Source organism: Lissotriton helveticus, chromosome 5_1, assembly GCF_964261635.1.
Source record: "Lissotriton helveticus chromosome 5_1, aLisHel1.1, whole genome shotgun sequence".
NCBI classification, from domain to species: domain Eukaryota; kingdom Metazoa; phylum Chordata; class Amphibia; order Caudata; family Salamandridae; genus Lissotriton; species Lissotriton helveticus.
Window position 1 is genome coordinate 1,092,380,852 of NC_136065.1, and position 20,979 is coordinate 1,092,401,830.

General features: G+C 45.9%; 1 protein-coding gene across 3 annotated transcripts in view; it reads left to right on the forward strand.

The window, feature by feature from the left end:
* PDCD11 (programmed cell death 11) overlaps positions 1 to 20,979 on the forward strand; it is a 627,216-nt gene that overhangs the window by 45,389 nt on the left and 560,848 nt on the right. For all 3 annotated transcript variants that reach the window (XM_078643694.1, XM_078643695.1, XM_078643696.1), the window contains exons 4-6: positions 7,531 to 7,698; positions 18,967 to 19,128; positions 19,998 to 20,121. In XM_078643694.1, the coding sequence (XP_078499820.1) occupies positions 7,531 to 7,698; positions 18,967 to 19,128; positions 19,998 to 20,121 (454 nt within the window). The remainder of the gene's footprint in view (positions 1 to 7,530; positions 7,699 to 18,966; positions 19,129 to 19,997; positions 20,122 to 20,979) is intronic.

Consider the following 20,979-nt stretch of genomic DNA (forward strand, 5'->3'; position numbering starts at 1 on the left):
CAGCACAACCAAGCACAGCACAACCAAGCACAGCACAACCAAGCACAGCATAACCAAGCACAGCATAACCAAGCACAGCATAACCAAGCATTGCGTAATAAAGCACAACAAAAAATAGCATAACACAACACAACAAAACATAGCATAGCAAAACAAAGCATAGCATAGCAAAACAAAGCATAGCATAGCAAAACACAACACAACATAGCATAACAAAGCATAGCATAACAAACACAACAAAACATAGCATAGCATAACAAAACATTGCATAACAAAACACAACATAGCATAGCATAACAAAACACAACATAGCATAGCATAACAAAACACAACATAGCATAGCATAACAAAACACAACATAGCATAGCATAACAAAACAAAGCATAGGATAGCAAAACAAAACATGGCCTAACAAAACATGGCATAACAAAACATGGCATAACAAAACATGGCATAACAAAACATAGCATAGCAAAACATATAATAGCATAGCAAAACATAGCATATCAAACACAACAAAACATAGCATAGCAAAACAAAGCATAGCATAGCAAAAGATAGCATAGCATAACAAAGCATAACAAAGCATAGCATAGCATAACAAAACATAGCATAGCATAACAAAACATAGCATAACATAGCATAACAAAACACAACATAGCATAGCATAACACAACATAGCATAGGATAGCAAAACTAAACCGAGCATAACAAAACAAAGCATAGGATAGCAAAACCAAACATAGCCTAACAAAACATGGCATAACACAACATGGCATAACAAAACATGGCATAGCAAAACATATAATAGCATAGCAAAACATAGCATATCAAACACAACAAAACATAGCATAGCAAAACAGAGCATAGCATAACAAAGCATAACAAAGCATAACAAAACATAGCATAACAAAACATAGCATAGCAAAACAAAGCATAGCAAAACACAACACAACACAACATAGCATAACAAAGAATAGCATAACAAACACAACAAAGCATTGCATAGCATAACAAAACAAAGCATAGGATAGCAAAAAAACATAGCATAGGATAGCAAAAAAACATAGCATAGCATAACAAAACATTGCATAGCATAACAAAACATAACAAAACATAGCATAGCATAACAAAACAAAACATATCATAGCCTAGCAAAACATAGCATACCAAACACAACAAAACATAGCATAACAAAACATAGAAAAACAAAGCATAACACACACAACCACACACACACAACCACGCACACATAACCACAACCACACACACAACCACAACCACACACAACCACACACACAACTATCTATCTATCTATCGCCCTCACTCTATCTGTCTATCGATCTATCGCCCTCACTCTATCTGTCTATCTATCGGCCTCACTCTATCTAATCGCCCTCACTCTATCACCCTCACGCTATCTATCGCCCTCACTCTATCTATCGCCCTCACGCTATCTATCGCCCTCACGCTATCTATCGCCCTCACTCTATCTATCGCCCTCACTCTATCTATCGCCCTCACTCTATCTATCTATCGCCCTCACTCTATCTATCTATCGCCCTAACTCTATCTATCTATCTATCGCCCTCACTCTATCTATCTATCAATCTATCTATCGCCCTCACTCTATCTATCTATCGCCCTCACGCTATCTATCTATCGCCCTCACTCTATCTATCGCCCTCACTCTATCTATCTTTCTATCGATCTATCGCCCTCATTCTATCTACTTATTTAGATACTGATCGCCATCACTCTATCTGTCTAGCTATCTATCGCCCTCACTCCTATCTATCTATCTACCTATCTATCTCGCTCACTCAATCTCTCTATCGCCCTCCCTCTATCTATCTATCCCACTCACTCTATCTATCGCATCACCACAGCATCACTAAGGGGCACAACAACATCACTATGCGCTACCACAGGATCATTGAATGCCACAGCATCACTAGTCGCCACCACAACATCTCTCAGCCCCACCACAGCATCAATCTGTGCAACCATTTACCAACAACTGGGTCTAATATGATCTCTCAATGTTTCAAGCTTTATTACAAATGTCACAAAAAGAGGTTAGTATTTCACTTCTGTTCTTGGATTTTCGTCACAATAAAATACACTGAACATATTCTTCAGAAAAGTTATTTACAAAAGTTTAAGCTATTGCCATTATAAATTACAATAACTTTTATTTAAGTATTAACCCCTTCAGTGCTAATGACAAGGGTAACTCGTCATGGAGTTTCCATTGATTTAAATGGAAATTACATTGAAGCGGCGCAAGATGCCTAGCATCCAAGTGGTTAATTATTAAAAAAATTCAAAGCCATTGTTATTTGTAATATCAATACATCTAAGTCACGTGAATACAACACATATTGCATTACAAATGCTATAGGTGTCACAAGTTATAACTATTGGCATTGTAAATGACAAAGCTATTATTTTTGCTATTTTCAAAACCAACACATATATAACAAATGTGTCATTTACAATACCAATAGCTCAAACTTTCCTAATGCGAGACCTTATGCATTGCAAATGCTTGTTTTAAATAGGAATGTTTTGTAATTGAAGAAAATGTGTTCTGCAATAGTATTCGAAGTATGAAACATTTTTCTGCACTTCAAATTTCTACCACTAAAAAAAAAATACTGTCTTTTTCAGTTATACAGCGGGTACAGCGTGACGCAACACTTTGAAATGAGAGATAATTAAAATAAAGAGATATCTTAATCATTAAGTTAACTTATAATTTACATTTTCTCCCATTTAAAAGCATTCAGAAACCTCATTTTGTTCTCACGCTCCAATATTGAGTTGACAAGGACTTTTGTTTGAGTTTAATACCTTAATGCTCCAGTTCTTCACCTCTGTGCCCCAGCCCTATCTGCAGCTTGCTTATAATAATGTAAAATAAACACAGCCTTCCCTTAACTTTAAAAGGATAATGTGACCCTGCGCTTATTTAAAAATTAACTCTGAGCTGCTCTAAAAGTGTTCGGGACCTACTGATGCTCATGATAGACTGGTTGGATACACCCTTGAGCTACTTCAAGGAAGAAATACATGGTATTTACACCAGTTTTGCACTGTTGCTGTATTCGAAGCTCAATGCAAACTGCACTACTGTTCTGCTGCTGTAACTTCCACTTTTTTTTTTGCTGGTGATAATTGTGAGCACAAAACTAATAACATGGTGCAAAGCTCACAAAGCAAGTGCAAATTCCTTCTGCAAGCATTACTTGCAATTTTTCCACAAGCATGAAAAAAACTTAATAAAAGTTTGCAACATAACACAAATGTACTTATCATTGGATATTTTTTGTGCTTGATAATACCTTTTGGGTAGAAATGACCCTTTAACTGTTAACCTGGAATTGACCCCAGTGAGACCTAGGCCTAAAGACTTTTTTAGATGAGCCAGTAACATACCCTATTTTTGCATCCCAAAAATTAATGGTTACATGAAATATAAAGACTGATATTCACATGGCCGGGTCAAAACTGGGGTGACGTGGTGAGCAAACAATGGATTAAAGCCAGATCTGTGATGGGGTGAGTGTTTGAAAAGTTTCAACACTTCGTCCATACTTTTATTTTGTGATGTTGCACATGGAACACATTGCCATTTCTATTTTAAAATGCACATGAATAGCTTCCATGCACTTTATTGAGCTTCTTTATCTTTAGTGGAAACATCCCGTTTTGTGAATTTTCGATGACAAGGGCAGCTCCTTCGTTCAAAAATACTTACAAATGTTTGTTTTTTAGCCCTGCTCAAAGCTGACTTTGGAAAACAGGAGTGCATAAACCAGGTTATTCCACCTCACACAGGCCTTGTGCTTCTTTCTTTGCATGAATGGGAAATTCAGCATTGCATGAAACAACACATTGTTGGTGCTGCATTCTTTCTTTTTTTTTTTTTTTAAATGGAGATCACAAACTGATTTATAAAATACTAGCTATATTCATATCTATTGTGCTGCAGCTTCTAATTCTCAAAAAGAAATTTGATTTCTTTGCTAGACGTTTTATGAAAGAATAATAATAACAATAACAATGCAGAGAATTGTGAAATTCTTAGACAAGGTGGTATGTCCGGCATCCGATGTATTCATTGCTCAAATATCCTAAGAGCTGCGCTTGGCAGCAATTTTCTGCAAGTCCTGCGCACCTCATTCCGTTCGCACAAGAACAGCGGTCAAAATATCCACGCTGTACCTGGGCCTTCAGTTTCATTAGCATTTAGCCAAATAGTGATGAAGGTTTGTTAGGCGTGTGGTCCCTTTAAGGTCTGTGCTAAGAAGTTGTGTTTTTAGAAGGAGGAAGTAGATTCTGGGACGGGCAAGATCCTCCAGAGTTAGGTGTTATTCTGTTCCATGGCAAGAACGAGGTAGAAGAGTTCCAGCCGGACAGGCTGAGATGTGCATGTGTGTGTTCGATGTTTGCTGCATGGTTTTATTTAATAAGCATGGAAGGACTGCTCTGAACGGTGTAAAGAGTGGGAATGAGAACAATTCCAGAGTTGCATATTTACATGTATTTCAAATGATGAAACCGATCATGTTTCAGGCGATTTTGAGTTTAATCTTCAATCAATCAGAGCATTTATATAGCGCACTACTCACCCGGAGGGTCTCAAGGCGCTGGGGGGAGGGGGTCCGCTACTGCTCGAACAGCCAGGTCTTGAGCTGCTTCCTGAAGGCGAGGTGGTCCTGGGTCAGGCGGAGGTGGGTCGGAAGGGAGTTCCAAGTCTTGGCGGCCAGGTAGGAGAAGGACCTTCCTCCTGTGGTGGCTCTTCGGATGCGGGGGACGGCGGCGAGGGCGTGGCTGGTCGATCGCAGCTGGCGTTTGGGAGCGTAGAAGTTGAGGCGGCTGTTGAGGTATCCTGGTCCTCGGTTGTGTAGGGCTTTGTGTGCGTGGGTGAGGAGCCGGAAGGTGATTCTCTTGTTGACCGGGAGCCAGTGCAGGTCTCTCAGGTGTCCGGAGATGTGGCTGCGGCGGGGGATGTCCAGGATGAGTCGTGCTGAGGTGTTCTGGATCCGCTGGAATCTTTTCTGGAGTTTGACGGTGGTTCCAGCGTAGAGGGAGTTGCCGTAGTCCAGACGGCTGGTGACGAGGGCCTGGGTGACCTTCTTCCTGGTCTCGGTGGGGATCCATCGGAAGATCTTTCGAAGCATGCGCAGGACGTTGAAGCATGACGAGGAGACGGCGTTGACTTGTCTGGTCATGGAGAGGGAGGAGTCCAGGATGAAGCCCAGGTTGCGTGCGTGGTCTGTTGGTTTGGGTGCGCTGCCCAGGGCGGGGGGCCACCAGGAGTCGTCCCAGGCGGAGGGTGAGGATCCCAGGATGAGGACTTCCGTCTTGTCTGAGTTCAGTTTCAGGTGGCTGTTCGACATCCATTTGGCTACGTCTGTCATCCCTTCGTGTAGGTTGGCTCTGGCGGTGGCGGGGTCGTTGGTGAGGGAGAGGATCAGCTGGGTGTCGTCGGCGTAGGAGATGATGTTCAGGTTGTGCTGGCGTGCGATGTCTGCGAGGGGGCTCATGTAGACGTTGAAGAGTGTTGGGCTGAGCGAGGAGCCTTGAGGAACGCCGCAGATGACTTCGGTGGCTTCCGATCTGAACGGGGGGAGGCGGACTCTCTGTGTCCTTCCGGCGAGGAAGGAGGTGATCCACTCCAGTGCCTTCTCCTGGATTCCGACGTTGCTGAGGCGCTGTACTAGGGTACGGTGGCAGACAGTGTCGAAGGCCGCGGAGAGGTCCAGGAGGATGAGGGCCGCTGTTTCTCCGTTGTCGAGCAGGGCTCGGATGTCATCGGTGGCTGCGATCAGGGCGGTCTCGGTGCTGTGGTTGGCCCGGAAGCCAGACTGCGAGTGGTCGAGGGAGCCGTTCGTCTCGAGGAAGGCGGCCAGTTGCTTGTTGACGGTCTTCTCGATGACTTTGGCCGGAAACGGGAGCAGCGAGATGGGGCGGTAGTTCTTGAGGTCGGTTGGGTCTGCTGATGGTTTCTTGAGTAGAGCGCTGAGTTCGGCGTGCTTCCAGCTCTCCGGGAAGGTGGCGATGTCGAAGGAGGTGTTGATGATGTCCCGCAGGTGGGGTGCGATGACAGCGTCAGCCTTGTTGAAGACGTGATGAGGGCAGGGGTCTGTCGGAGATCCGGAGTGGATGGAGTTCATCGTGCGGATGGTGTCTTCGGTGCTCATCGGGGTCCAGGCGCGGATGGTGGTGGTGGGGGGCGGTGGTTCGGTCGTGGCGTGCGTAGGTTGAGTGCTGAAGCTGTTGTGTATGTCCGCGATCTTGTTGTGGAAGTAGGAGGCGAGGGAGTTGTAGAGGTCTTGCGAAGGGGTGATGTCGTTGTTTCCGGCGTTGGGGTTGGAGAGCTCTTTCACGATGTTGAAGAGTTCCTTGCTGTTGTGTGCGTTGTTGTCCAGTCGTTCCTTGAATGCGGTTTTCTTGGTGGCGTGGATCAGCTGGTGGTGTTTTCGGGTGGCGAGCTTGAGGGCATTCATGTTGTCCGGTGTTGGGTCTCTGCGCCAGGTTTTCTCGAGTGCTCTGCAGTTCTTCTTGGAGCTCTTGAGTTCGTCGTTGAACCATGGGGCTTTCTTGCTGCCGGGTCTGCTCGGCGGGGTCTTCAGAGGGGCGAGGTCGTCTGCGCAGTCGCTGATCCACTTCGTGAGGTTGGTGGCTGCTTGGCTGGGGTTGGTTGTGCTGGTGGGGGGGTTCTTGCTCAGGGAAGTTGCGAGCTGGTCTGCGGTGATCCTGTTCCAGCTTCTGCGGGGAGCCTGTTGCTGGTGATGGTGGAGCGTGGTCCTTCTGAAATTGAAGTGGACGCAGCTGTGGTCCGTCCAGTGGAGCCCCGTGGCGTGGCTGAAGGCGATGTCCTTGCTGGAAGAGAAGATCGGGTCGAGAGTGTGTCCGGCGTAGTGTGTGGGGGTGGTCACCAGTTGCTTGAGTCCGAGGTTGGCGAGGTTGTCCAGCAGGGTGGTGGTGTTGCGGTCGTTGTTGTTCTCCAGGTGGAAGTTGACGTCCCCGAGGAGGATGTAGTCGGCGGAGGGGAGGGCGTGCGGGCTGACTAAGTCGGCGATGTCCTCGCTGAATTGTGTGCGTGGTCCCGGGGGTCTGTAGATGAGGGTGCCTCTGAGGGTGGTCTTGGGGTTGACGTGGATCTGGAAGTGCAGGTGTTCGGCGGGTGCGAGGGTGTCGTCGGTGTTGGTCGAGATGCGGATGGTGTTCCTGTGGATGATGGCGATGCCTCCTCCTGTCTGGTTGGCGCGGTCCCTCCGGGTGATCTTGTAGCCCTCTGGGATGGCGATGTCGGGCGCGGAAGAGGCGTTCATCAACCCAATACACATCTTCTACAGGGTTTAGAACTGCATTTTCTGATCAGCCTAACAGTTTAGCAATAAATCATTTCATAATGTCTGCAAAAAAGTGAAGATCATTGCAACAACTTTGTCTGTTCTTTATAGTTTTCGTGCACAGATAATAATGATTTTCTGATTTTCCTCGTTTTTTTTCCAGAGCATAAGCACAGGGCTATTACTGCTCGGCTGTGTGAAGGAGACCAAAGATTTTGAGCTGACAGTCAGTCTGCCACATGGGCTCACTGGATTTGTGCAGGTCACCAACATCTCTGAAGCTTACACAAAACTTCTAAGCAAGCAAGTGGAGACGGAGGAGCTCTCTGTGGTAGGGCATATTGCGAAACGCTTGTAGCCTGTTCATGTTACTGAGACCGAGCACTATTTAAGTGAAAGTTGGTGTCTAGCTGCACCATGCTATTCATATTTTTTTGTATGCGTTCTGCAGCAGAGACCGGAAATACCTGTTCAAATATTTAGAAATAGCCTATGTTAGAATCAGTTATTTCATGAAAACTTGGAGCCCATGAAGACTGCTAAAAATTAACACCCATTAGTTGCTAGATGGATCTTTCAACATATAGTAAACATCTACTTAGAGATTTAATTGTATCGCTGATAAGTGTGCAAGTTGCTTCTATACAGATGTGGTACAATGCAGTCCGCTTATCTGAACAGACATAAGGTTGCACAGGATGTCCAAGTACAGCTACTTTCTAGTGAAGGGACAACTCCTACTCTACTTTAAATCTGAAAAGTCAGCACTTTGCAGCCTGGAAATGAACCCAAGAGGTCTCAAATGCTTGAAAATGTGGTTTAAGTAATGCTGTACACCAGCATATTCACTGGTAAGGATTGTAGGCATGACATAATTATGCTTTGAATGGAGTCTTATCCAGATCTTGCAAGGTTTAGGTACTTCAGACTGTTCTCTGCAAATCACTCCCACCTCTTACATTATATCTGATATAATCCATCACTGCATGCGGTGCAGGGTATATGAGTGTTATGTCAATTTAAATTTCTCTCAACTTTACACATTGAAATATGATTGGGTAAATATACAATATTTTTGCTATTGAAACAAACCATACCTCATTTGATTTCAACAATGCATTTCTTCTTATTACTTGATTTAGGAGGATTGTCTGTGTCATTCATTAAGTGTGTCTGCATCGAAAAAGTATCTTTTATAAATGAACCGCTTCACTTTTGCAGTTCATAAAATTTTGAATGGTGTGCCTAGCTCCACAAAGTTCATGTTATAAAATGTTGTTTTTCGGTTAACATTATTTGGTCTGTTGATTGATGATATTGGGTTCTATTCTAGGAAGACAGGAGAATATGTTTAAGTCGAGCCTGGGCAGCGCATGCGCCGCTCTGCGAGGCATGCTGTATTCGGTATGGGCTATGGGGGACTTTGGGCACACCCACCGCTGTTGGTCGGCATACTTTTTAAAATTCCTTGTCTCTGGTTGCCTTTTAGTGCTTGGTTCCCTCCCGGCAGACATCACCAATTGATTCTTTTGGTTGGCCAGCTCTGGCCATCTCTTAACTCCTCTCTCACACAAACCCCCACCCTCCTGTCACCGCAAATGCAACGTCCATCCAAGTCATTATCTGGAGGGGGAACATTTAGGGCCTTTTATAAAGGCCACTGGCCTGCTGAAAAACGTCATGATATCCCGGAGGTGTGATCAAGATTAATTAAGCATTTGCAATGCAATAGGACTCTCATTCCTTAAAGTTTGACCTATTGGCTTTTAAATAATATTGCAATGCCAATAGCTCAGACTTTCAGTAATATGAGACCTATTGCATTGCAAATGCTTGTTACTCTATATTCCTTGCATTTATTTGGACAGTTTGCAGGCTGCCTTTATTTTTAATTCATTCGGTTCTACTTTGTCAACAAAGGTGCTGTTGCTGTACTTGTCCAAGGTCAAATACACATCACTAAATAGAACAGAAGAGAAGGCAAATAGCTACGAGGTGCACCATTGATTGGTACCCCCAAGCTTGTAATATTTGCATTTATTTATTTAGAAAGGGCAAATATAGCAGAGACATGACATCAAGCTTGCCAAAGCAGCTAAGCAGTGGATGGTTGCTTAAAACCTGTTGTCAGAAGCCAGAGCTGTGAGTGAGAAATCACAAGATGATTAATGTAGTTGCACCAAATATCATGCATTAAGAGATCGGATTGTTTTGGTACTTGGCGTCCTGTTTTTAGAGCGTATTACTAGTGAATTGGAGTGGGATATTCCTAGTGTATTCCCTATGATTAATAATCTGTGTTTATTTTTCCACAAATAAAAGCTATAGTAGGTCTGTTTCTCCAGTGTTAAAATCGCATGACTTAGTTTGTCATACTTTAAGTTGTGGGTATAGATAGATTTTTCAGTACGCCCTATATAAGTAAATATAATAAATAATCATTTACATGTATTCCATATCAAAAGACAAAAAAAAATTATTAATCGGTTTGCATGTAGTGAGCCAGAATGCAATTTTAATAGTGGCTACCTGTGCTGAAGTTATTCAAAATCCTATGCTAAGCACAATTTTATAACTGTGCTGTGACATATTTTATCAATTGTGGAAGTGTAATGACGCAGAAGTCCACATTTACCCATGCTTTAACAATGACAAATACTTTATTACTTACTTCCTCTCCAAAGATTTGACTAGTTCGCTGTTGATGTAGTCAAATACATTGTACACTGCGCTTCAGCCTTGAAAAAGTCTTTATTGTACTCGCCTCCTAGTTTCATCAGTTGTTGGAAACAATGATTAAAGATACAGTGCTAAAGGTATAGGAGGAACAGCAGCCACATGCCTGTCCTTCTCTGTGCTAGGTTTCCAAATTGGACATTTCTGCTGCCAATGTGGTACAGAGGTGTGAAGTCCTCCCTTCATCTCTTTTAACTCTGTACAAACATGTATTTCTTTGCATTTTAGTCCCCTTAGTGTTGACAAGAATAGTAATCATTTTGGCCAGACTGTACGTTGCATATCCTAGGCAAATACCTGTGTCTCATGGAAACACCCTTCGTCTTACTGACTCTAAGATGATTGATCGATTGTCTTGAAGATACCCTTCCCCCAAATCAAAAGTTATAACCTTGTATTGCAAGCAAAATAGCCACAACCATAGTTGTAACATACCTCTGCTTATATTCTCCTGTTATTCATGAACTATTCTTAGATAATTTGTGATTGTAGGTCTGTTCCTTTCAAAAGCTGGTCGCATAGTCGGTGGGTTATTGTGCCTGCTGCGCTGCGCTGAGCAGCCTGCATTCATTTGAAACGTTTCAGTACTGACTTTTGAGGACAATAAGGTGAATACAACAATGCGTACATTCCATTGTTGCTCTTTTGTGTTTAAAAGCATTAAATCAACTAGCTCACATCAATTGAACTGAGTTGTGGATTTTCGGGTGTGCTTTGTGTTGTTTAATTACCTGAAATATGATCATGAAAGCATTGCTGATCATGTTCTTGTCAAACCCCTCTTTGTGTAGCAATTACTAGACTCAACACAAACTATCATTGTAACCGGTTTAAAATGGGGTACTCCTTCTGTCTTCATTGATGATCTGCACAGTTTCTTTCCAATATCAGTCAATCTAAAAATGTGCCTGCATTATTGGTATTTGTGTAAACGTCTGTATATATTAGCATATACTGTGTGAGGCCCTTTCCATTCTACTGCGTAAAAATGAAAGCCAGAAAGTCTAGGTTGGCTGTAAGCAACGGACATTGACTTTGGGGAACTTGTGGTATTAATAAACATTTGCTGTGTGAAAAGGTGGCTGCTCACTATGCAAATTGGGTGGTAGGGGGTTATGTTTCATAGAGAAGTGCCAGGATGAAGAAAGACCTAAATCTAGAGTAAATGAGGAAAGAGATGGATTTGAATATTATGATTTGGAAGTAGGGGCTTATGTTACACTTCAATCCGTGATAATATAGATAGATGGATGGATGTCAGACAGACAGATGTAGGAATATATTATCCTAAGTACTGGTAGGAAACGTAAGAACTTTATCGAGGTTGAATGGGTATGTGAGGGAGTGAACAGTGGAGGTTGTTTTCTGTGGAATGCTCATAAATATGTTGTTGACAAAGTAGAAGGTGAGGAAGGACAGGTTTTGTGCAAATTAAAATGTTGATAGCTGTGGTGACACTTCAGATCATAATGGTGTAGCACCTCACTCACTGTTAAAATGAAACCTCGGTCTTTGCCAGTTGCCAGAGTGGTGAAAGTGGAGTCATGAGAGGAGCAGACGAGATAGAATAGAAATTTGCCTAGCTACGTAATGGTAAGTTTCAATTCTATTAAGGACATGTAGGTGAGGATTAGGCTTATTCTCTCTTCGCTTTATTCATTAACAAACTTTATAGCAGCCAAAAGAGAATATTTTGAAACAAAAAACAACTCCCATGAACCATAGGGAGGTTACATATAATAATAGCCCTTTCACAGTGCCCAGTAACACCATATAGTCCTTCCATTATGCCAAATCCTCCTCTTTCTTCATGCAAAGTACGCCAAGATCATCATCACTGGTCCGGTTTCGAACCTTCATTTCCTAGCAAAAATAAAACAACGTAAGGCACCGAGATAAGAACTCGCTGTACCGATATCAAACAGTTTATCTGCAACAAACGACCATTAAGACCTCATGAACAATTAACTTACCACCATACAGAGAGTTTGCACCAAAGATGCACCGGGTGAGATAATCCTCGCCTATTGAAACTTAATGTTCTATGTCGTGACCGGAGTCTTCGTATTATGCTAGTTTAAAGCTTACTGACCACCAACTTCTACTAATGGTTTGAAATAAAACCTCTTGAAGGTCGAGTCTGAGGATCAATCCGCTGCCCGCAGCAAGTCCTCCAGACGAGCCCCAAATGAAAAAGGATTTGAGGCCATGGCCCTGTGTGCAGAGTCGGCTCCAAACTGCTTCGTGACAATGCCTACCTCTTGCATGACCCAGCGCACCCACCTGGCTATAGTAGGGGAAGAGACAGCCTTTTGATGCTTCTTTAGGGCAATAAGTAATTGACGTTCGACCAGAGGACAACACTTTTGAGTCAAGTCTTCATACGCCTTGAGGCAACCCACAATACACAACTTGGGGGCATCTGGAAACATCGGATAAGAGACCGAGCGGGAGAGTGACTTGGTGCGGTGCCCTACCACGAAGGTAACCCCATCTGGGGGAAAAACTCTTGCAGAAATGTCTAAGGCTCTGACATCCGAAACTCTCCTACAAGAGATCAAACACAAAAGCATAGCCAGCTTGGCTGAGAGTTCTTTCAATGAAAGATACTTATTCGGTTGCCAGGAAAGAAACAAATTCAAGACCAGATTGACATCCCATAAAGTAGAATAACGCGGTTCTGGGGTCAAAGAGAGGCGAATACCTCACAGCAGTCTGCAAACGAAAGGGTGTTCCCCCACCGGAGCCCCATCTACCGGAGCATGGCCTGCGGAAATCGCTGATCTCATGGCATTAATTGAACGGTACGCCAAGCCTTCTGTAGCCAGATCAGCCAAGAAATTCAAAATTTGAACAACTTCTGCTGCTACGGGATCCAAGTGCCTCTGAAGACGCCAACGAAGCCATCTTGTCCAAGCGGACCGGTAACGTTTAGTGGTATTGTCACCCCACGCCTTGGACAAAAGGTGTTTAGCTGGTTGTGATAGGCCTGGGAGCGACCAGTGTTGCATGAAAGTCGCCAGACCATCAACTGCAGGGAACCCTGAGCCCTAAGGTGATGCGTCCCTCAATCTGGATTCAGAAGAAGAGGACACCGGGGGAGTCAGATTGGAGAATCCCAGGGAAGTTCCAGTAGAAGTGGAAACCAGACTTGAGATCTCAAACTGAGTCACCATCAACACCTCCGCCTCCTGTTGATAGATCTCAGCCGAAGCCCTCGTGATAATCGAGAACGAAGGGAAAGCATAACTGTTCTCCAGACTCCAATCAATCAATCAACTGACCGACCCCTGCCCTCACCACGTCTTCAACAAAGCCGACGCTGTCATCCCACCCCACCTGCGGGACATCATCAACACCTCCTTCGACACCGCTACCTTCCCGGAGAGCTGGAAGAACGCCGAAATCAGCGCTCTCCTGAAGAAACCGTCAGCAGACCCCACCGAACTCAAAAACTACCGCCCCATCTCGCTCCTCCCGTTTCCGGCCGAAGTCACAGAGAAGACCGTCAACAAGGAGCTGGCCGCCTTCCTCGAGACGAACGGATCCCTCGACCTCTCGCAGTCTGGCTTCCGGGCCAACCACAGCACTGAGACCGCCCTCATCGCAGCCACCGATGACATCCGAGCCCTGCTGGACAACGGGGAAACCGCGGCCCTCATCCTCCTGGACCTCTCCGCGGCATTCGACACTGTCTGCCACCGCACCCTAGTGCAGCGCCTCAGCAACGTCGGAATCCAAGAGAAGGCACTAGAATGGATCATCTCCTTCCTCGCCGGTAGGACACAGAGAGTCCGCCTCCCCCCGTTCAGATCCGAGGCCACCGAAGTCATCTGCGGAGTACCACAAGGATCATCACTCAGCCCCACCCTCTTCAACGTCTACATGAGCCCCCTCGCGGCCATCGCACGCCAACACAACCTCAACATCATCTCTTACGCCGACGACACCCAGCTGATCCTCTCCCTCACCAACGACCCCGCCACCGCCAGAACCAACCTACACGAAGGGATGAAAGACGTAGCCGAGTGGATGATGAACAGCCGCCTGAAACTGAACTCCGATAAGACGGAAGTCCTCATCCTGGGATCGTCACCCTCTGCCTGGGACGACTCCTGGTGGCCCCCGGCCCTGGGCAGCGCACCCAAACCCACAGACCACGCACGCAACCTGGGCTTCATCCTGGACTCCTCCCTCTCCATGACCAGACAAGTCAATGCCGTCTCCTCGTCGTGCTTCAACATCCTGCGCATGCTACGTAAGATCTTCCAGTGGATCCCCACCGAGACCAGGAAGACGGTCACCCAGGCCCTCGTCACCAGCCGACTGGACTACGGCAACTCCCTCTACGCCGGAACCACCGCCAAACTCCAGAAGAGTCTCCAGCGGATCCAGAACGCCTCAGCAAGACTCATCCTCGACATCCCCCGACACAGCCACATCTCCGGACACCTGAGAGACCTGCACTGGCTCCCGATCAACAAGAGAATCACCTTCCGTCTCCTCACCCACGCACACAAAGCCCTACACAACTGAGGCCCAAGATACCTCAACAGCCGCCTCAACTTCTACACTCCCACACGCCAACTTCGATCGACCAGCCACGCCCTCGCCACCGTCCCCCGCATCCGAAGAGCTACCACAGGAGGAAGGTCCTTCTCCTACCTGGCCGCCAAGACCTGGAACTCCCTCCCGACCCGCCTCCGCCTGACCCAAGACCACCTCGCCTTCAGGAAGCAGCTCAAGACCTGGCTGTTCGAGCAGTAGCGGACCCCCCCTCCCCAAGCGCCTTGAGACCCTCCGGGTGAGTAGTGCACTATATAAATGCTTGATTGATTGATTGATTGAGAGGCTGGAATCATGCAGGTGTCTCGAGTGCTAATCTGCAACCTGGTTGGCCTGGCCCGGAAGATACTCCGCTGTCACTGAGACCTGATTGGACAGGTGAAAATCCCAGAAATCCTTTGCCAGGTTCGCAAACTCAGGATCAGGGACCCCCAGGTGGTTGACATCCTGGACCGAGGATATGTTGTCCATCTTGAAAAGCACACAAGATTGAACTTTGTCCTTGGTCCAACAGCGGGCAGCGAACGACCCTGCCAGGAGCTCCAGGCAATTGATATGAAGGGCTTGCTCGTCTAATGACCAAACTCCGCCGGTGGTGAATTCCCCACACCGATTGCCCCATCCCGAACTGCTGGTGTCCGACTCTATGATGGGGCCTGGAACGGAATTAAAAATCGCCCGCCCATTCCATGCCTCCATGTGACTCCGCCACCACGCTATTTTCTCCCTTGCTATTGAAGTAAGCGGGACTGACTGGGCATATGACTGCCCTTGACGCAAATGATATGCCTTTAGACACTACCATGCCCGATAATGCAGGGTACCTGGGAAGATTGCCTAAATGGAGGAGGACAGGGGCCCCACCAGCCGGGCAATCTGCCTGCGGGACGTGTGCGACCTGGCCATAGTCTGACGTAACTTGTGGCGGATTTTGGCCATCTTCCGGGACGGAAGGCGCAGAAAGCCCTGGCCTGAATCCACACCACGAAGCCCAGAAAAACCACCTTCTGAGAGGGAATGAGGACAGATTTTGGCTTGTTGATGACAAAACCAAATCCCTGTAAAAAGTTCACTGTCTGGTGAAGCTGGGAGATTAAGGCCCTGGGACACTGAGCCATGAGGAGAATGTCGGCTAAGTAAACGATCATTTGAATGCCCTGTCCCCGGAGGAATTCCACCGCAGGATGGAGCACCTTGGTAAAGTCCCACGTTGCAGAGGAAAGACCGAACGGAAGGGAGGTGAATTCATAGACCAAACGCCTCCAGCAGACACTGCAGATGGGGAGGATGTATTGGGACCATCAGATAAGCGTCCTTCAAATCTAGGCGAACTATCCAATCCGATGGAAGGACATCCTGAAGGAGATGAATCCCCTCCATTTTGAAGTGGCAATATTCTACCCACCCACTGAAATCCCGAAGCTTGATGACTGGACAACGGCCACCGTCTGGCTTGTCCATTAGAAATATGTTGCTCAGGAAACCGTCGCGATACAGAACTGACAGGCAAAATGGCCCCTTGTGCAGAAGCGCAGAGTCCTCCTCGTCGATCAGGTCTGCATCGCGGGGCGTGACGCAAATAGGACGAGGATGGATCTCTTGCTGAGGCTGGTTGCAAAACTCGGTATGGAAACCTTGCACGTTTTGAAGAACAAAGGCGTCCAAGATTATGGCCGCCAAGCATCCAGGAAGTCTGCCAACCGACCCCCAATGTGGACCGAAGAAGACCTTATAACACTTACCGGTTGAATTTCCACTTCAGGAGTTATTCTTGAAGCCTCCTCGGCCCCTGAAACGCTGACCCCGGGTGGGGTAGAAGTTGGTGTATTTGGCGCTGGTATTGTACTGACCGCGCCCGGAGCCTTGTCCTTTGGGAGGATTCTGCTGGAAGCCACAGCCGGACGAGGGGCCCCTGCCTCTGCCAGCCCCTTAGAAAACCCGCTGGTTAAACACTCGCTTAATATTTAATTGCGCCTTATCCAGCGGTAAAGGTCGCTACAAATTTACTGAGCTACTTAACAAGAGGATCTCCAAAAAGACCTCCTTGGGCCAGCCTCCGAGGAGGCCAAGTTCCCGAGCTTTGGGTCGAGCTTTATCAACAAAGAGCGGCGCCACTCCATTGACAGCGCACAGCTAGCGCCCAGTTAGAAAGCACCTCGGGGGAAATAACGGATCCAGACACCATGGCCTCCTTGGCCATGTCTAAAATCTTTGTCATAGGGCCAATGGCGACAAGAAGCGTATCTTGACAAGAACGCCACGATCTGTCGATGCCTTTGCGTAGGTCCTTCATATATTTAGCCAAAAAGTGGCCATCTTAGAATCTAGTTCTGGAGTAAAAGCCACCTTGCCCTCCAAGGTGGGCCTCGGGCACTCCGCTCTGAGGCAGCCCTTGGCCTACTTCTCAAGAGGCTTGCGGAGGCGACCCACAACAAACTTCGCCACCTTGTCCCCAGGAGTCCAAGCAGCAGACCGAAGATGTACAATATCATCCAGGTCCAACATGCCAGAATCCTCCCTTGCGGTCGAGGGAGAAGGAACGACCGGCGCCAAGGCCGTGAAGGCCCTGCGCCGTCCTCAGAGTCACCGGGGACTCTACATCGGGTTCTGAAGACACTGGGTCAGGAGTCCCAGGGGGCTCTGGGGACACCAAGGGAGTGGGAGGAGGGGAGGGGGTGACCCTTGCGCTAGAAAACCATTCTTCAAACACGCAAAAGTGTCCTTTTCGACCCAATCTGCATTTTTTTTTCTTAGACGGAGGAGCCTCTTCGCCTGGCGGGGGAGGGGGAGTAGGAGAACCTGTGTGTGTCTGCGCTAACCGCGCACACTCCTGGACAATTCTTTCTGACAGGTGCTGCTCCATTGGACCGATCACCTCATGGACTACCCTATAGATAGAAGAATCAACTGCCTCAAAAAAATCATAGTCCCACTGTAAATAAGATTAGGACTCTTCCTCCTCATAAACATACTCTTGTGCCTCTATTATCCTGGTACACGTAGAACAGACGTGCAAACTATGTAATCTCACAGAAAGGTTTTGCCCCACCAAAAGGGTTTGGAACTTTCACAGCGGATTTACGCTTAGAGGGTAAAATGAGGCATCTGGGAATTCCAGAACCGTAATTTTGGGCAGACCCAAGGACTGCAATAGGGCTTGCACCACCCCGCTGACAGAGTATATAAAAATATAGTTTCAGCCCTCAGGAAAACCTGACCGGGCTCCGCTGTGCGCCAAAAACAGTTAAATCCGCCACTTAATATGTACAGTGGGCGCCAAGAAAGTAAGTAATAATGTGCAACTTAATACGCCCACAGGCGTCAACACGACAGCCACCGCAATACAGACCCCTGCCGAGCGTTTACCAATACCATCAATGCTTGAATACAGACCCGATAAACGGGCATTCCTGGCAACAGCGGTGGACAAGGCTCCGTCAGCGCGAACTACCACAGTGAGTTCTCGTTTTGAAGAGACATGCCGTGGGAGCAGCGAGACTGAACAGTCCACCTAGCAGCATCAGGGGCACGGCCACGTGAGGAACGGTGACACGTTCCTGCTGTCTTGAATCTGAAAAACGATTTCCAGTACCCCCCTGGAGGGAGCTTTTGACAACGCGCCTCCGGGAGAGACAAACCATGAAATAACACAATAAGGTCAAACAATTAACCCAAAGAGGAGAATCAAAGAAAAGTACACTTAACTGGCTGCGAAGCAGCAAAGAAAGAGGGGCAGTTGGCATAATGGAAGGACTATATGGTGTTACTGGACACAGTGTAAGGACTATTAAATGGAACCTCTCTATGGTTCATGGGAGTTGTTTTTTTTGTTTCAAAATGTTCTTTTGGCTGATATGAAGTTTAAGGAATAAAGCGAAGAGAGAATAAGAATAATCCGAAGCCTCTGGTCCTAACATAACATTTTTTGGGAATAGCACATAAGGAGACACAAATGGTCCCTGCCTTCGGTGGATACAGCAAAAAGCAGCATGCAATGTTCCATATTTGATAGGAGCCATTGAGTCATCAAGGTTGATAACTAAACTGTAGAACCCTGAGTGGGGACATTGCGCAAGGTAGGAGACAAAGGAGAGTGGTGAGGCAGTGATGTCCAAGCGTAATGTTGCCGCATAGAGTATGTCGCACTCTAATGTATTTGTGAGTTGGTGAAACTAAATTTCAACAAAAATGGTATGTATTTGAAATGGCTGCATACCGTCTTTTACACTGAATGGTGGCCTAGCAGTGAGCGCTGCATTACTTATCTTAGTCATGTTTATCATTTTTGTTTCCTCAGGATCTGGCACCATTATCAGAGCTCTTCACTCCTGGCATGTTGGTCAGATGTTCAGTTCACAGTTTGGAGACGACCAAAGGAGGGTTCCATAGCATAAAACTTTCTCTGAACCCCAAAGATGTCAACAAAGCACTCAGTCCTGGAACCTTGATGCCAGGCATGGTATGGAATGCTCTCTTTTTGTAGGGCTGACCTGTGACTGTTGGTGTCACTGTTTTTGTGTTTTAGTTCCACTATTCCTTTTACTCTCCTTCCGGCATGTCTCTCGGTATTCCCACCAAGCAAACCTTGTCTTATGTGGCTCACTTATGTTGTCTTTATGCTCTCACATCGAGGATGAAATGAGTCTTGAGGTTGCTTTTGCTGCCCCTTTTCTAAAGCAGAGGCCACTGGGAGGGCATCATACCTTTGGAATACACTTATCCACTGTGGGAAAAGAATGTGAGATTGATTGCAGTGGGACATATGGCACAGTTACTTGTTTACTTTGCAGTCACTGTTAGTATTCTGTAGCCCTCATATATGAAAGTGGGTTTATTATCTTCTCTGTATTTCCATAGTAGTACCAAGGTAGTAGACGTGCATGCAAACTTAAGCTATATTCTTTCAGGCTCCTAAGGTCCAGCAGTATCCTGATTTAAAGGTTTTCTCCCCTGTGAGCTATGAGTGAAAAATAATATCTGCTATAGAAGATACCTACTTTGGGTTGATACTGTTTGCCTTTAAGTGCAACATATATAGTGGCTGTATGTGTATAGTTAATGATCAGTGATGTCCTACTCCGCCCTCAAAGCCAAGAAAAAGACCTTGATGAGACAGTTCAGTGCGGTAACCTGATACAGTCTTAAATGACTAGACTTAGTGTAGCTGTTTGCTCTTAATATCTGCTTTGTAGATTTTGTCATCTAGTCTGTGTCCTGGAAACTCTAGAACACCCAAAGTTATTGAATGGCACACACTGTGCTCTGCACCTGTTCCTAGAATGTTTGTAGTGCTAGAGGCAATTAAATCCCTTATGTTTAATTTTCCAGCTACTCTCCGGATGCGTGTCCAGTGTTGAGGATCATGGCTACCTGATAGACATTGGAGTTGGAGGAAATAAAGCATTTCTACCTCGCCAGAAGGCCCAAAGCTACATTAAACAGTCAGGCAAAGGTAATTTATGATTCTAAACCATTTAGTTGGGAATTCCTATGTATGCCCTCTTAAACTCCATGTGTTCGGCAATATTGTCTTGAGGTTACTGGCTGTGTGATAGGTTGCATCCTACAGTTGCAAACCACTAAGACCACATCGATGCCAGCGTTGTGCAATACACTTTTTAAAACTTTGCGTGCAAGGATTTCATTTTGATGGGTCTTTTATCTTTTAGTATTATCTGAAGCTGTGCTGGATATCACATATCTGTGTTTCCGGACGATCATTTTAAATTACTGATCCATGTGCTTAAGTGATGTTTTCTGAACATTAGCCATTTCTTCATGTCTCATTGCAAGTTACCTTTTCAACTAGCTGGAATCTTCGAAAACTGCATTCTTCAGTAGTGCTTATGCTGCTGATGGAAGGCTATTGGTTTAAATCATGGGTTTATTCGATTTCTTTCCTCTTCGTTGTTCTTCATACTGGGCAATGACTTGGACTACTTTAACCCTAAAATAGTAGATTCTTAATTCGGATGACAGCTGAAAAATAGTGAGTGGAAGGACATCTACATCAGGGCACGGACGTATCTCGGCTGCTAGTAGTTCAGGCAATGTTATTGAGGGGCTTGTATGTTTGTTGTTGCTTTTTTGCAAAAGCTGTATTGAAGTTTCTCAACTCTAATCGGGCTGTACTGAACTATGTACCTGGGCTGTGCGACAAGCAACATGAGCCTTAACTGCTTAGTATGTTTGAAATACAAAAACAAAATAAAACATATTTAAATATAAAATAGTAGATTCCATAATCAAGTGAAAATCAGGACGCTTGCTGTTTACCACTTATCTTGGCCAGGATTCTCCAATGTCTTCT